The sequence below is a fragment of the Panthera tigris genome, chromosome E3 (assembly GCF_018350195.1).
Source record: "Panthera tigris isolate Pti1 chromosome E3, P.tigris_Pti1_mat1.1, whole genome shotgun sequence".
NCBI lineage: Eukaryota > Metazoa > Chordata > Mammalia > Carnivora > Felidae > Panthera > Panthera tigris.
This window is the reverse complement of record NC_056675.1, coordinates 16,928,175-16,944,164: the sequence shown is the minus strand read 5'-3', so window position 1 is coordinate 16,944,164 and position 15,990 is coordinate 16,928,175. Positions and strand designations below refer to the sequence as shown.

The 15,990-nt window shown below is 47.1% G+C and overlaps 1 protein-coding gene across 3 annotated transcripts in view; it reads left to right on the top strand.

Annotated features, from left to right (window-relative positions):
- The first annotated feature begins 447 nt into the window (after positions 1-447).
- LOC102950314 (integrin alpha-D-like) overlaps positions 448-15,990 on the top strand; it is a 29,955-nt gene continuing 14,412 nt past the window's right edge. The window contains exons 1-16 of one of the 3 annotated variants that reach the window (XM_042972112.1): positions 448-654; positions 2,424-2,529; positions 5,147-5,250; positions 5,383-5,453; positions 5,579-5,693; positions 8,911-9,041; positions 9,701-9,846; positions 11,338-11,491; positions 11,588-11,738; positions 11,934-12,007; positions 13,308-13,437; positions 13,552-13,694; positions 13,846-13,986; positions 14,080-14,289; positions 14,991-15,121; positions 15,240-15,397. In XM_042972112.1, the coding sequence (XP_042828046.1) occupies positions 621-654; positions 2,424-2,529; positions 5,147-5,250; positions 5,383-5,453; positions 5,579-5,693; positions 8,911-9,041; positions 9,701-9,846; positions 11,338-11,491; positions 11,588-11,738; positions 11,934-12,007; positions 13,308-13,437; positions 13,552-13,694; positions 13,846-13,986; positions 14,080-14,289; positions 14,991-15,121; positions 15,240-15,397 (1,999 nt within the window). In that variant the 5' untranslated portion in view covers positions 448-620. The remainder of the gene's footprint in view (positions 655-2,423; positions 2,530-5,146; positions 5,251-5,382; positions 5,454-5,578; positions 5,694-8,910; positions 9,042-9,700; positions 9,847-11,337; positions 11,492-11,587; positions 11,739-11,933; positions 12,008-13,307; positions 13,438-13,551; positions 13,695-13,845; positions 13,987-14,079; positions 14,290-14,990; positions 15,122-15,239; positions 15,398-15,990) is intronic. The other 2 variants (XM_042972110.1, XM_042972111.1) reach the window with 2 other exon arrangements.

Here is a 15,990-nt window from a genome sequence, read left to right as displayed (position 1 = left end):
TTTACTTATGACAAAGTTGAGATTTATCCATGTTGTTAAACCTATCTGTAGTCTCTTCTCTTTTATTGTTGACTGGTAAGCCCTTTTATGGCTACTAAGCCCATTTACCAGTTTGATTATCCATTTTCCTCTCAATGGAGTCCGGTTTTATAAACAACACTGTAACTCCTGCTACACCCCCAACACTGCTATCGGAGGTGGAGGCCTGCCGTTCTCCAGGCTCACATCCATGAAGTGAGGGCTCTGTAGCCATCTGTTTCACCCCCTTTAAGTCATATGCACTTTGGTTTCTGGGCCCCAGGGGGGTCCCAGAGTTCCTTGGGTATCAACTGGGTCTCAAGGGATGGGGGAGGGTGGACTTCTGGGAAAGCCAAGCCCTGGACAAGGAAGCCAGATCTCTAAAGGTGGTGGTGGTGGGAGAGTATGGGCGATTTTCCCCAAGAGTGTCTTTGGCCTCCTGTCCCTGCCTCTGTTCTATGATTAACCAAAGACTTCCTCACTGTGCCCCTCCTTCTGTCACTTGAAGGCCTGAGTCATTATTTTAATTCTCCCCGAGGACACTGAGTATCCTTCAGTGCTCTGCTGCTCAGCTCTTCACGCCTCCTTCGATACGCTGCTCAATGATGGCTTTTGGAATTATGCTCCTCTTAGGTGGTAAGTGGGGCCTCAGAGCTGGAAGAGGTCTGGGCGGGGGCGTCTCTGTCTGATAGGGCATTCTGGGGCTGGTGGTCAGCTCATATATCTCTGTGGAGGAGGTGAGGCAAGGGAGTGCCTTAGTGTCTAGAGTCTGGTGTGGAAAGAGGAATGGCCTGGAATCAGGGGAGGGTCATAACCTGAGCAAAGATGAGACAAGATGGACTCATAGGCTAAGTTTGGGTGGAGAATAAACTACTTCTCCACATTCCCCAAGGCTTCCCCCCACCTTCTGTCAGGCCCCTGGTGTGTGTGTATGTGTGTGTGTGTGTGTGTGTGTGTGTGTGTGTGTGTGTGGTATGGTTGACAGGAGTCAGCCTCAGAGCCCCAGGGGGGAAGGCCATAGAAGTCACTAGGGAAGGGAAACTTTGGATATCTCATCCTTGGTCCTTGGTTTTGATTTCAGGTAGGTTGTTCCACGACTGCCAAGAGAATAGTCCAGAAATTGAACCTGTAACAGGATCACATTTCTGTGTCATTTGAAATGATTTGTGTGTCAGTCAAAATCAGATTCCACACAAAAATCCAGACTTTCAGCTTCTCTTGAGAAATGGGAAGGTCTGGAGCTCTGAATTCTAGACCCTGGTAATGCTTACCTCCTTTAAAAGGGCCACATTCTCTAAGTGCCCATAATTCCTTGGTACTCACACCACCCACTTCACTCACTGATGTCACCCTCTTGGCCTCTGAGACATTTCAGTCTGAGACTTTTGGCATCATCCTACTTGTCTGGTCATAGGTTCTTTTTTCAGACTCAGAAATAGAATCATCCTTTGAGGAGATTTGGGATGTGAAGCTCCCTTGCATGTGGCCATGGTAGGGTTATGGCACCTTCAACATCTGGCCTTTTCCCAGAACCCCAAGATTCAGTTGTTTGGACCTTTCCTGTCACATCCTGGCCTAATGGTTTATATTCTTAGAGCTTCCCTACTTTGGGGTTGGAGTTGACTCCTCAATCCAGAGACAGCTGGGAATTCTAGTAGAAATGGAGAAGAAACCTGCTGTCTAGGAGTGAGAGTTGTGGGAAAAGCCCTTGAAATGTAGGGGACCTTCCACTGAGGTTTTTGAGCTTAGTCACCAGAGAGGAGAATGTGAAGGATCAGGAGAGTGGGTTGGAATCCTGGCTCTACCAGGGGCTTCCTGTGCAGTTCTGGGTCAGCCAACAAATAGTAAGTAATTAGTCACCTGTTAAGGGCCAGGCACTGCCTCAGGCACCAACACAAGATGGTTGCAGTCCTTGTTGTCTTAGAGCCTAGCACCAAGGAAGGGGGGCATGGGAAACACATAATAATAAATAATTAATCAAAAAATTCTAAGTCTGTTTCCCCATCTGGACCTTAGGGTGGGCCATGATGTAATTATTAGTGGTGTCCCTTTCATTCTCAGAAGGTCTCAGTTTAGGAAATGAATTGTATTATCATAAGGGGCATTCTTGAGCTAACATACCATGAGGTGACAGGCTCAATTTCAGGTTGTACATGTCCTTTGAAATATCCTTGAGGGGGCATTTCTCTGGATTGTTGCCCTTTGTATTGTGGTTTGATTATTGTTGAGGAAGGGAGAGACAGGAGCCACACAGATGGCAAATCAGGAAACAAAAGAACACCCTTCTCCTGGGAAGATGAGCTGGACTGGGGTGGGCATCAAGATCCCAAAAGTCAGGTATCCAGAGGAGATGAGGCTTCTCTGACTGTTCCTCCCACCCTCACTTCCCTCTCCATATTCCTCAGTCATTGCTTCTTATTATGGGTTCAACTTGGATGTGGAGAAGCCCATGGTCTTTCAAGAGGATGGAGTTAGCTTTGGACAGAGTGTGGCCCAGTTTGGCAGATCGAGGTAAGCCCTGCCCACTCTCCCCACCCTCACCCCTTCAGCCTTCAGGCAAATGGATGAACATGGATTAGGAGGTATCTGGAGGAAGGGCAGCATGGGCAAAGTCTGACACCACTGACACCACTACTACCAACTATTCACGGTCCCAGGAAGGGTCACAAACTCTGGACAAGACACTCCTTCAGGAGGGAGATCTTGAATCTCCTCCAGACAGGTCTCGCCTCATGGCATGTGACCAGTGTAAGTGACGAGTACAGTTACCCTTGCACTTGTAATAATGTTTTGCAGTCTTCTTCTTGAAATTATTAAGAATTGATCTTAGCATTTGTGTGTGGTCATTAAGATTGATGGGGAAGTGGAGATGTGCTGGAGGCTTGGAGCTTTGGCTCACATGCAGTCTAGCCTTCTGTGGAGTGGTTCTTAGCTTCCTGCTTCCCCACACCTATCCAGTGACCCCTGCTGCCCTCAGCCCCTGGTATGAGTTAGGCAAGGTCAAGGTTGGCTGTGCACAGTTTTCCCAGTCTGTGGGGTTTGCACTGGCCCTGGGAAAATCCCTGTGCCTTGGGGAAATCAACACTAAATAGCAAACAGGTAAAGACAGGACAGGTAAAGAGGAGGATCATGGGGAGGAAAAAAAAAGGGACAAAAAACTTTTTTTCTCCCAGAATAAAAGGCCCACATTTTTATCTCACACTGGGACTGTCAATTATGTACCTCACCCTGCTTCCAGAAACTCACATTCTCAGGTCCCAGCAGCAGGGACCCAAGTTGTTAAAGTCCCAATGTGATGCAAGTGTAACGGAAATCTGGAGGCATAAGAAGGAAGAGATCAAACCCAGGAGGGAATTCTAGGAAGGCTTCACAGAGGAGGTCAAGTTGGCAATGAGCCTGAGAATACAAGAAGATTTCATTGGCCAAGAAGTAGCATATTGAGGAAACTGAGTTCTAAGAGCACATCTGTCCCCCTTCCTCACCCAGCTGTCAGGCTGGGACATGGAAGAAAATGCCAGATGTCAGAGTTATGGGTGTTTTTTTTTTTGGTTTGTTTGTTTGTTTTGAAATATACAAGGCAAAAACTGAAGTGCCCAATCTTGGAAGGTCCAACTCAATAAATTTTTCATATGTGTATACCCAGGTAGCTGCCGCCTGGATCCAGGTACAGAAAACATCCTCAGGTCCCCTCCCCTGGATTCCCTTAGGCCTTTTCTGATCACTCAAAATCCAACAAATTCAAAGATAGCCACTGTCCCACTTCCATCACCATCAGTTACACACACACACACACACACACACACACACACACACACATCTATAAACTATTGATTGACTGCTGTTCACCAGTATTTACAAAAAAGTAAATATATAGATTGGATGACATGCTGATTGCTACAAAGTTATTGTTTTTCCTGTTGTCTGTTGAAACACAACCCAAACACTGAAAAGACTAAGCCTATGAATCAGGAATAGATAGGGTAAAGAAAAACATGTAGATGAAAAGTTTGCTCATCCATTTATGCCAGCAGGTCCCAAACTGCTACATCTCTAACCATCTATTTAGATTTTCATCAGCAAGTGTTAGACCCACAAGGATTTCAGTTTTCCATAAAGGAATAGCTTTCTAGAAGGAAGATTTAAATGCTAACCTAATGTGGTTTGCCTGGCTAATTAGTTAAAAACACACAAATATTTGTCTAGTTTTCTCATCTGAGTGGAGAGATTGTTGGCAGAGATAACATTTTTTTTAAATTAAAAAATTCTCTCCTCTCAAAAGGTTTTGTAAACAAATTTTTGCACTTATATGACTGTAGATATTGATATGGAGTCTGATGCTTTTGCTTTAAGTTGTCCAACTCAAATTGCTTATGTTATATTTAAATTATCCAATTAATTACAGAATAATATTTTTGTTTTGGTACCTTATGGCTTAAAATTTTTCCATGTAGGGGTGCCTGGCTGACTCAGTCAGCTAAGCATCCGAGTTTGGCTAAGGAGATGATCTCACAGTTTGTGGCTTAGAGCGACACATTCAGCTTTGTGCTGACAGCACGGAACATGCTTGGGATTCTGTCTCCCCTCCCCTCTGCCCCTCCCCAGCTCATTCATGCTCTCTCTCTTTCAAAAATAAATAACCTTTAATTTTTTTTCCAGGGCACCTGTTGGATTGAGCACTGGGTGTTGTATGGAAACCAATTTGACAATAAATTATATTTAATATAAAAAATTCTTTTTTTCCATGTAACTTGAGGTGATCTATTTCTTGGGTGGCTCAGAATGATGGTACCCCAGAAACAAAATGCACTTACTCATGGCTGGAAAATGTTTTTCTTTTGAATATATTTATTTTTGGTTAATGTTAAAAAACAGCACTCAAACCATTTGTATATATAAATACAAATTTATTTATGTATCCTCACACATACCCAAACAAAAAGTCCAGCATAGTCCTTCAGCACATGTGGGTTAAACTGAAGCTCTCCTTTTTGAGTAGCCTCATGAGTGGCAAATGCCAAGAGCTTCTCTCTCAAACTCTCACTTCCTTGTCACATGGTGATACTTCCTCACTTGAAGCGCCCTGTGCCCTTACCCCTCATACAACTATATGTCATGCTTGTGCCTCCAGACTCGTGGTGGGAGCCCCCCTGGAGGTGGTGGCGGTCAACCGGACAGGACAGTTGTATGACTGTGCAGCTGCCACTGGCCTATGTCAACCTATATCACTGCACAGTGAGTGACTCCACCTGGGAATTGGGGCCCTCAATCCTCCTGTACCAGAATGTCTCTCCTTGGCCTCTAGTCCTGATTCTCCCCCCAAATGAGGGTGTGCCCATGAGTATGATCATGTGTATCTGCCCTCAGCACCACCAGAGGCCGTGAACATGTCCCTAGGCCTGTCCCTGGCAGCCTCCAACAATCGCTCCTGGCTGCTGGTGAGTTTCTCTGGGTCATAGAAGGGTCACAAGGGCGGGATCAGGGGCCAGAGGAGGCTTGGGCTGGGGGAGAAGAAAATGGAGAATTCTGGGGCCCCTTTGCTCACACAGGTCTCTGCCTCTAGGCCTGCGGCCCAACCATGCACAGAGCCTGTGGGGAGAATATGTACGCAGAAGGCTTTTGCTTCCTGTTGGGCTCCCACCTGCAGACCATTCGGACAGTGCCTGCTGCCCTGCCAAGTAGGTCCCTTTAGAGACAGCATTTCTGTTTTATACACATACTGGCACAGAGGAGCGGGCAGAGCCTAAGACTATGGTCTTGGCTTCCTGTGCTCATGGCCCCTTCCCAGAGGCCTCAGTGAGCCCAAGAAGGTCTGGGAACATGGTCTGGCCTCGTAAGAAGGGCAGCTTACAACAGGTTCTCTAAGCTGGTCAAGGGGAAAAGGAGGCATGAGGACCTCACAGTTGCCAACAGGTGCAGAGATGCTTCTTGGGCTTTCAGAGAAAAGGCCTTGGATGGTCAAAAATGTGGTGAGGATGATAGATCCAGGGATCCAAGTACGAGACCATTCCTGATCACTCACTGATGAGTTTCTAAAGGGAGCAAACGTTAGGACCATGGAAAATGTGATGCACAATTTTGTTGCTGATGTCTTCCACAGAGAGTGGTGCCAGGGACACTGAACATCATCTCTCTGAGAGTCATTCTGAATAAGTCTGTCTTCTGTGTCCTTGGGAAAGTGACCTAATTCCCTGGTTTTCATTTCCTCATTGGTCAACTGGGTCTTAATAATCAAGGTGGTTATGAGGATTAAAACATTATATATATATATATATATATATATATATATATATATATATATGCTTAGACCTCTGCTTGGCACATAATATGTGACTACTGTTATGACTGATATTCTAGCTAGCTAGAACCATGTGCTTAGACTAGGAGGAAGATACAGGTAAACTGTCTTCTCTGGGCACTCTAGGTGCTGACTGAGAGCAATGCTTTGGACTAGAGAAGCCATGATACCAGGCATGGTGGGATTTTAGGTAAAGGTGAAATAGCAGCAGAAACACCTCTCAATCAAACTGTGAGAGCAGAGTCTACAGACGGGACAGAGAGAGTGGAGGAGGGGTGTCCAGGACTCTTGGGGGTGCCATGAACTACCTTGGATGTCTGTGCAGTCAAAATAGAGGATGTGGCATTTCAGCACTAGGACATATCTCCTTTATTCTAGATGTCTCCATGGCTCATGAGATGGGATGCTTGTTGAAAATGGAACTTAGGCACATAAGCCTGGTGTAAGCAAGGCAAGTCTGAGTAGAGGATGAAGGGACTGCATGCCAGACAGTGCTGGATGTGTGATGTGCATTTTTATTGCATCCTCATAGTTTCTGGTTGGTAGGCAGGATGATCCCTGTCTCACAAGCAAGAAAACTGAGTCTTAGAGAACTGAGTTCCCACTGTTGGGAAGTAACAAAGCTCAGAGATGAAACCAACCTTTCCTGATGTTAACCTGTCTTTTCTCAGGCAGTGCTCAGCTATAGCCTGGTGCCTGCTGTTGGGAGCCCAGTGGATATAATAAAAGGAACAAAGAACAGAAGTGGTATTGTGAGGGAACTTGCCACTGGGCTGGCCTGAGAGAGGATATGGTGGGTGGTTTTGTGGTCCAGCTAACAAGTACACACAAGTGAAAGATGTGGGGACAGGGAACTTCAGCTACCAAGCTGTTGGGAGATAACAGGTGAGGAGGGGAGCACCTTAGGGCTTCTTGGCCAGCCATGTGGAGGGCTGAATTTTCTGGTCAAGGAAGCAGAGAGGAAAGTGATCTTCCATTTCTTTTCAGCATGGGTGAAGCACCAGCTGGTTGAATAGGCGAGATGGGGGAGGTGTGGGGAGTGAGGAGAAAGTATTTTTGTTTCAGTGGCAGGAGGCCAGCTGCCACAGTTCAGCATCATGCCTCATTGCTGTCTGTGGTGGCCTGATCTCTTACCACACTGAGAGCAACACAGGATGTGGGGTACTGGTGGAGGCACCAACTGTGTCCTTTACACAAGCCACACACTTTATGTGAGTTTGGGGTTGGTCTGAAATGTCTTATTTGTTCATGGGTATAAGGTGTGTCTTTACCCTGTGTGGACTCCATGAAGGCAGGGATGGTATCTTTTCTAAAACTATGGACTTAGACCAGATTTCCTGAGAAGTGAACTCTGTGTCTCATTTGGGAATATTCTCAGCAGCAATACTTCTGAGAGCATGAAGGAAGCAGGACTCATTAGAGAAAGAGGGTGGACTGTGATGGATCAGAACAGAGGCTTCAGCCAACTCAGAGAAGCTTGGAACATGACTGCATGCAGGTTGCCCCCAGGAGCAGGAGGTGTAACTGTGGGCAACTCCTGATGCTTAGTTATCAGCTGGGAGCCATCAACAGCCAACTACCTGCAGCTGATGATAAGCACCTCCGTCCTGATAGGGGGTGTGTCTTGGTGGCACAACTTAGCATCCATGCAGGTGTGTTTTTGGGCCTGAAACAATGCCTGGCACATGGTGATGATGGTGATAGGAGCTAACCTTTATGGGGGGCCAGGCCCAATCTTAAGCATTTTATACACATATTACTTTTTATCCTAGTCCATGTGTTAGGCACTATTATTATCTCCATTTTACAGATGGGGAAAACTGAAGCCCAGTGAAGTTACATTACTTGCTTGAGTTGACCACTAGTAGATGCAAGAGCTGGGATTTGAGCCCAGGCATGCTCAGAATACAAACTCTGAATCACTTTCCTAAATTGCTTTCCCCTGTGCTCTACAACATTCCTAGAGTGTGTATTCAATAAATATTTGTTGACTAAGCAAATGAGGAGCCCACCTTGTCTCTGTCCTTTCCTTCCTCCTCCATGTTCTAGACTTTGTGGAAGGTGGGAAGCAATAGGGACCCTGATGAGGGGGAAGGGGCTTGGGCAACAGATTTTTCTTTTGTGGTTAGAATGCTTTTTTAAATAAAGTTTTAATTTTAATTACAGTATAGTTAGCACACAGTGTTATATTAGTTTCAGATGTACAATATAGTGATTCAACAATTCCATGTATCACCTGGTGCTCATCATGACAAGTGTGCTCCTTAATCCCCATCACCTATTTCACCCATCCACCACTCACCTCCCTCCTGGTAACCAAGAGTTTGTTCTCTATAGTTAAAAGTCTGTTTCTTGTTTGTATCTCTCTTTGTGTTTCTCTCTCTCTCTCTCTCTCTCTCTCTCTTTGTTTGGTTGGTTTCTTAAATTTTGGGCAGTGGATTTGGGCCTCCTCTGTGGAGGGTGCTGGAAACTTGGTGGGAATTGATTCCTAATCCAGGAATGACACTGTAAGTCTGTGGAGCAGAAAGGGTTTCTGGGTCCTGGGAGATGGCTGGGCCCCACACTAGCATCTCTGATTCCTTCCTCCTTCTCTACAGAGTGTCCAAGTCAAGAGATGGACATTGTCTTCCTGATTGATGGCTCTGGAAGTATTGACCAAAGGGACTTTAAGCAGATGAAGGACTTTGTCATAGCTGTGATGGGACAGTTTGAGGGCACCAACACACTGGTGAAGATTGGGTCCCTGAGACCTGGGGAGTGTTGGGGGGGGGGTGGCCGCCTTTGGGAAAGGCCAACCTAGGAGGAGGCCTGGCATTGCTGGGGGTGGGCTCAGTGGACCTATGCCATGATAAGGCTAAGATCTCAGTGCAGGGCTGATTTGTGCCCTTACCTGAGGAAATTCCCCTGTGGCATTTAATATGTCTTTATATGGCCCAGGAAATATAAGTTTTTTTTACTGTTAAAAAGCATTGAAAGGATTGCAAAAATAGTTTTGCTATGAAATTAGACTGAAGATAACTTGGCCAAATACTTCATGATTTCTTTGTTGTGTTTTCCATGCAACTCATTATTTCTCTTATTTTATTTCTCACTAATTAGTGTATATGTGTGTATGAATTCTTGAGAAGTAAGGAAATATAGCCTACAAGTTGATTTCATATGTTATGAAAGTTTAAAAAATCTTATTTTAACAAATATTGCAGTATTTCCAAAGTATGAAAGAAGCATTATTTGGTTTTGATTTCCTAGTTTTCTTTTTGGGCCAATTTCCTCCTGGGTTTTAGCCTCAAAAAACACATGGAAATTGTAAATCCAAAATTATTCTAAAATAAAAGTTAATTTAAAAATAACTCCTGAAACCCAGGGCCTTCCTCTTGGTCTTTGCAGTTCTCACTCATGCAGTACTCCAACCATCTGGAGATCCACTTCACCTTCACTAAATTCCAGAGAAGCTCAAGCCCTCAGAGCCTCGTGGATCCCATCAGACAACTGAAAGGCCTGACTTTTACAGCCACAGGCATCCTGAAAGTAGTGTAAGTTCTCCCTTCTGCCTCATTTGGACACACTGCCACACCACTTCCTCATGCTGGTCGGCACAGTTCTAGGAAGTTCTGGAGAAAGGGGCTCTAAAGGGGAGTGGAGAGGCTGTCCTCCCTGGAGTGTTCCCCCCGATATAGTGTGGGATTCTTCTGCAGTGTGTGTCCTCTCTGCCGGCCTTGGATTCGCTAGATTCTGACTCCACCTGGGGCAGCAGAGACATAAGCTTTGGTTCAGACAATCAGAGTTCTCATTCTGGCTCCCTGCTGATAATCTGGGCAACACTGGAAGTTACTGAATCTAAGTCTCAGTAAACTGTCAAATGAGGATAAATGTACATCCTGGTTGTAAGGATTACATGAGATCTGATGCATGAGGTGCTTCTGAACATGAAGTGCTGGACAAGTGGTTAGAGTTTTATCCAGAAAATGGTGCACCCCTTTTTGACATCCCTGGCAGAGAGTCAGGAATTGTTTTCAAGTGTGTTCTGCCTGTCTCCTCACTCACATCCCTCTACCCCCACATCCTCATTTATGTGAGTTCTCTGCATTAACTGGGTGCTTACAATGTGCCTGTCCAGCATTGGGTGCTAGGCAGACCATGAAGAAATGGCTTAGGTGGTGGGGCCAGAACAGAAGATGTGGCTCTTCTGGGAAAGAACTGGGTGAATGTCTGGGATCTTTGACTTGTGCACCCCAGGGTACCACTCTAGGGGTGGTACTGGAGAAATGCTGAACAAGGCATACTCCTACCAACTTTGCTCCCCAAAGTGCAAGAGCTACCAAGGCTTTTTAAGCCCATAACTAGAATAGTGTCATTTCCATTTCATGCTACTGATTAAAACAAGTCACAGGTCAGATTCACTATGGGAAGGGAATCAGATGTGGCACACTGGGGCCAACACTGAAGATGAGCTATGGCACAATTCTTATTCTCATCTTCCACGAAGACAAGCAGAGGTTCAGGGAGGTAAAACAATTGACCAAGTGTCTGACTCCAAAGCTCCTACTCTGAACCACACTGTCTCCTGTAAATGAGGTTCCATAATGGCAGGATTTTTAGAACAAGACATAGGAGTACATTTATTATTGGTCTTACTAATTATTGTATGGCTTTCAGAAAGGGCTGAGACTATTTCTTTTGTTTAAGTTTTCATTTATTTTTGAGAGACAGAAAGAGAGAGATTGGGGGAGGGGCAGAGAAAAGGAGACAGAGAATCCAAAAAGGTTCCAGGCTGTTAGTGCAGAGTTCGATGTGGGGCTCCAACTCATGAGATGTGAGATCATGACCTCAGCCAAAGTCTGACACCAAACAAACTAAACCACCGAGGTACCCGTAGCTGAGGCATTTTCTTAACATTTTTCCTGGTAAAGTTGAAGGGTGCCAGAACACCAAAGTCTCCCCAGATGACCTTCTAGAGCTGCAAATGATTTCTTTTCAAAATCAGTTTCATCTCAGGAGAGCCAACTCCCTTTCTTCCTTGACAGGAAAGAACTGTTTCATAGTAGGAATGGTGCCCGTGAAAGTGCCAAGAAGATTCTCATTGTCATCACAGATGGGCAGAAATACAAAGACCCCCTGGAATACAGTGATGTCATGCCCCTGGCAGAGAAAGCTGGCATCATTCGCTATGCCATTGGGGTACGTCCTCTTCCTCGTGGCTCTCTCAGACTGAGACTGCATCTCACCCATGCAGAAAGGCTGGTGGGCTCCTCCTCAGCTGCCTCTCTGCCACAGGTGGGAGATGCTTTCCAGGAACCCACTGCCAGGGAGGAGCTGAACACCATTGGCTCAGTGCCCTCTCAGGATCACGTGTTCAAGGTGGACAACTTTGCAGCACTCAGCAGCATCCAGAAGCAGCTGCAGGAGAAGATCTTTGCAGTGGAGGGTAAATACAGGGCGAGCTTGGTCTTGGAATCCAAAGGTTCCCAACCCGATTGTTCCCTACAGTTCTGAGGGTCCATCCCTATTCACATGTCACCCAAAATTGTGCCCCAGAACCTGAGACCCAGACTCATTCTTCTCCTTCTAAGTCCTTGTGGTCTCATGGTCCCCAGAGCCTAAGTGACCTGTTTTCCCACAGGAACCCAGTCGAGGACAAGTAGCTCCTTCCAGCATGAGATGTCACAAGAAGGCTTCAGTTCAGTGCTCACCATGGTAGGTGGAGCATATGCTTGATAAACAGGTCTCAGGCACCAATCCTGGGCCAGCCCTGTGCTGGGACCTGGGACCCAGAAGTAAATAAGAAGGAGATCCTGTCCTCAAGGTCACTGTCCATTTAGAGAGAGACATATAGGCAGTGTATGTAGGTGCTAGGAACACAGCAGAGAACAGGATAGCCAAGGTTCCTGCTCTCACAAAGAGCACACATACAGTGGGAGGAGGCAATAAACACAAACAAAAGATCTTCAGATTATGCTCTGTGTTAGAAGAGAGCAAGAGAGATGATCAGAGGAGGCCTGAGGAATAACAACTGAGGGTGAATGATGAGAAAGGGATAGGTGTGGAAAAATCTGGGGAGAGATTGCTCCAGGGAGAGGAAAAGGCAAGTGCAAAGGTCCTGAAGCATGAACAAGGTTACTGCACTAGAGAGATAAAAGGGACAGCATAGCTGGAGCAGGGTGAGTGAGGGGCAGCATGGAAGGAGTGGGTGGAGAGATGGGAAAGGCCAGATCATGCAGACCAAAGAAATGACAAAATAGCATGACTTATGTGAAAGTAGATGTGTGTTAAAAATATCCATAGGGATTTTCTTCAAAAGAGTTTTGGGGGTGAGTTGGAGGGACATAGAAATGAATCGAGGTTGGTAATGAATTGATCATTGAACCTGGGTACTTACGAGTTCATTGTGCATTTCTTTCTACTTTTGTATATGTTCTAAATTATCTATAGTCAAAAGTTTAGAAAGGCAATAAGCAAGGTATGCAGAGTAGGAAACACCTATCCCTCCCTGAGGGAGCCAAGGAAGACCTCACAGAGAAGGTGGCTTTGAGGATGACTCTTCCCAAGAGAGGAGTTGCGTCTCAGAAAGAGAGGAGAGGTGTCCAGGTCAAACACTCGGTGTGTTCAAAGCATAGAGCAACTCCACAGGTTTGTCTGGGGAGGACCTGAGATGCCATCCTCAGGGTCTTGGTGACAGGGAGCCATCTTGGGTTGCCAGCTGGGTGATGGCTATATATTTGGTCTGAGGAAACCTAACACTGAGGAGGATGGAGAAGAAGAACACAATAGGAGGCAGAAAGGGCAGTGGGTGAGAAGAGCTGGGACTTACTGGAGCAGTGGCACTGGGGATGGACTGAGAGAGACATTAGGAGTCAGGGATTGAAGCTGCTGGACAGGACTGGGGAAGGAAAAGAGAATTCCAAATAATGAGTGGAGTCGGTAGCAGGCATTGCTTTGGAATAGGCTGCCTTGTTTTGACTCAAAACTGCTTAGCCCTGGAATCCTTTCCTCCCAGGATGGACCAGTTCTGGGGGCTGTGGGGAGCTTCAGCTGGTCTGGAGGTGCCTTCCTATACCCCCAAAATATGAGCCCCACTTTCATCAGTGTGTCTCAAGAGAACGTGGACATGAGGGACTCTTACCTGGGTGAGAAAAAGCTGTGGTTGGGGGCACAGGCGGGAGGAGATGAGCTGCCTGGAAAGGGCAGGAACTTAAGGGATGGGGAGGAAGATTTTGTGCTGAGGCCTGCCCTCCCCCCAGGTTACTCCACCGAGCTGGCCTTTTGGAAGGGGGTGAAGAGCCTGATCCTGGGGGCTCCCCGCCATCAGCATACTGGGAAGGTTGTCCTCTTCACCCAGGAGTCCGGACAATGGAAGCCAAAGGCTGAAGTTGCAGGGACCCAGGTTGGGTGTAGAGGAATCCAGAGTGGACCATGAGGGTGGCAGGGTGTCCAAGGATGGAGAGGGAGGAGATGAAGGGGTTTGGGGGACCACGGGGTAAGGTTCTGGTGGCAGGGGGCAGGCAGGCAGGGTGACTTCACGCTCTGCCCTCCAGATTGGCTCCTACTTTGGGGCCTCCCTCTGTACTGTGGATGTGGATAGAGATGGTAGCTCTGACCTTGTCCTCATTGGGGCTCCACACTACTACAAGCTGACGTGGGGGGGCCAGGTGTCCGTGTGCCACTTGCCCCAGGGGGTGAGTGTCTGATGAGACCTGGGCTGGGTGGGGCCTGGGAGTGGGGTGGAGGGGTTGTCTGGGTTGGGGCATGACACTGGTTTTGTTCTGCAGAGGGCTAGGTGGCAGTGTGAGATCATTCTCTGTGGGGAGCAGGGCCACCCCTGGGGCCGCTTTGGGGCAGCCTTGACAGTGCTGGGGGATGCGAATGGGGACAAACTGACAGACGTCGCCATCGGTGCCCCAGGAGAGCAAGAAAACCGGGGTGCTGTCTACCTATTTCATGGAACCTCAGAACTGGGCATCAGGCCCTCCCACAGCCAGGTGAGGCCCCTCTCTGAAGCCTCTTCCAGTTCCACCTCCTTTCCCATGTCTTAGATGTGCCTGATGTCCCTGTGCCTCTTGTCATGGACCTTAGTAGTAGCTATTCTCCTTTTAGGGGTTTATTGCCATGAACTTCACCAGGCCCAGCTAAGTGCAAATTATCTCTCTTTTGTCCTTTGGCTCCAAACAGACTCCAATCTGTTGTGGGCAGTTTAGTGGGTAAGAGATTGCAGGCCCTGGTCAAATGCCTGGCCAGTCATGTCAGCTGTGTTGCCTTAGGCAGTGACTGGTTTAACCTCTGTGAGCCTTAGTTCCCCTCTATGAAACATTAAATGATAAACTCCATAGGCTTCTTGTAAAGACGACTCAATGGAGTACTAAGTACTCTGTTCATCAAATATTTATGAAGGAATATACACGTGATGAGTAAATTAACCTATTATATTTCTATTGTTATGCTTTGATTTTGTCATTAGCCTGTACCCTCACATGAATTGGACCAAAGGAGCTTGCCTCTCTCTGTCTGAGATCCCTGGGGTGTCACTACACTTGCTTTCCATTCCTACCCATTCATCTCTCCTTTTCAATTTTTCCATTCAGTTCTACTTTCATTCACTGTATTCTCCTTTCCAAATCTTTATTCTCAAACCTCTCAAATGACCTTCCCTTGACTTCCACTTCTCCTTTCCCTCTTTGGCCAGCGGATTGCAAGCTCCCAGCTCTCTCCCACACTCCAGTATTTCGGACAGTCGCTGAGTGGGGGTCAGGACCTCACCCAGGATGGACTAGTGGACCTGGCTGTGGGGGCCCGGGGACAGGTGCTGCTGCTCAGGTGATAACTCCCCACATCCCACCCTTTCCCTCTGTGTGTCCAGTTCAAAAGCTGCCGCCTCCCTTGTTCTCCTCCCCAAGGTCAGAGTCAGGTCCTCAGCCCCTCTTTGCACCCTCAGGAGTCAGCCAGTGCTGAATGTGGGGGTGACTATGAGATTCATGCCCTCAGAGGTGGCAAAGGCTGTGTACCAGTGCTGGGAAGAGGTGCCCACCACTCTGGAAGCTGGAAATGCCACAGTCTGTCTCACTATCCGCAAAAGTTCACTGGACCACTTAGGTGAGTTTCTTCCTAGTGAGTCTAGCCCCTTACCCCATAAAGGTTCCCACCCTATCGTCAGGAGAGAATGCGCCCAGGAATCCAAATACCACCTCCACATCCACCCAGCTGCCAGTGTTGGAAACCTGGGTCCCTTTTCTCCCCCTCTCCCCACACCCAGGCCATAGGTTCTATCTCCAGGGTACATCTGCCCATTTCTCCCCACTGGCCCCAGCCACCTCCTACCTTTCCTACCTTTCCTACCTATACTTTGAGCTGTTCCCATGTCTGTTTTTTGCAGCTCCCACCCTATCCCCATAGAGAAACTATAGGAATTGTTCCTAAAATGCAAATCTAGTTTCCTTACTTTCCTGCTTAACACCCTTCAACCACTTTCTTCTTGCATTTAGAAAGACCAAAATCCTTCCCTACAATGTCCTTGCTGACTTTGCTCCTCTCTGCCCTTCCAAACTCACCTCATCCCACTCTCCCTTTTTGTAAATGTGCCATCATCTCTCTCCCTTCTGGTCTTAACCACTGTTCTCATGGTCTGGGATTTTCTCTTCCCAATTCTTCACCAACCCCTGCTCATGCTCCAGGTCAGAGATCAGACA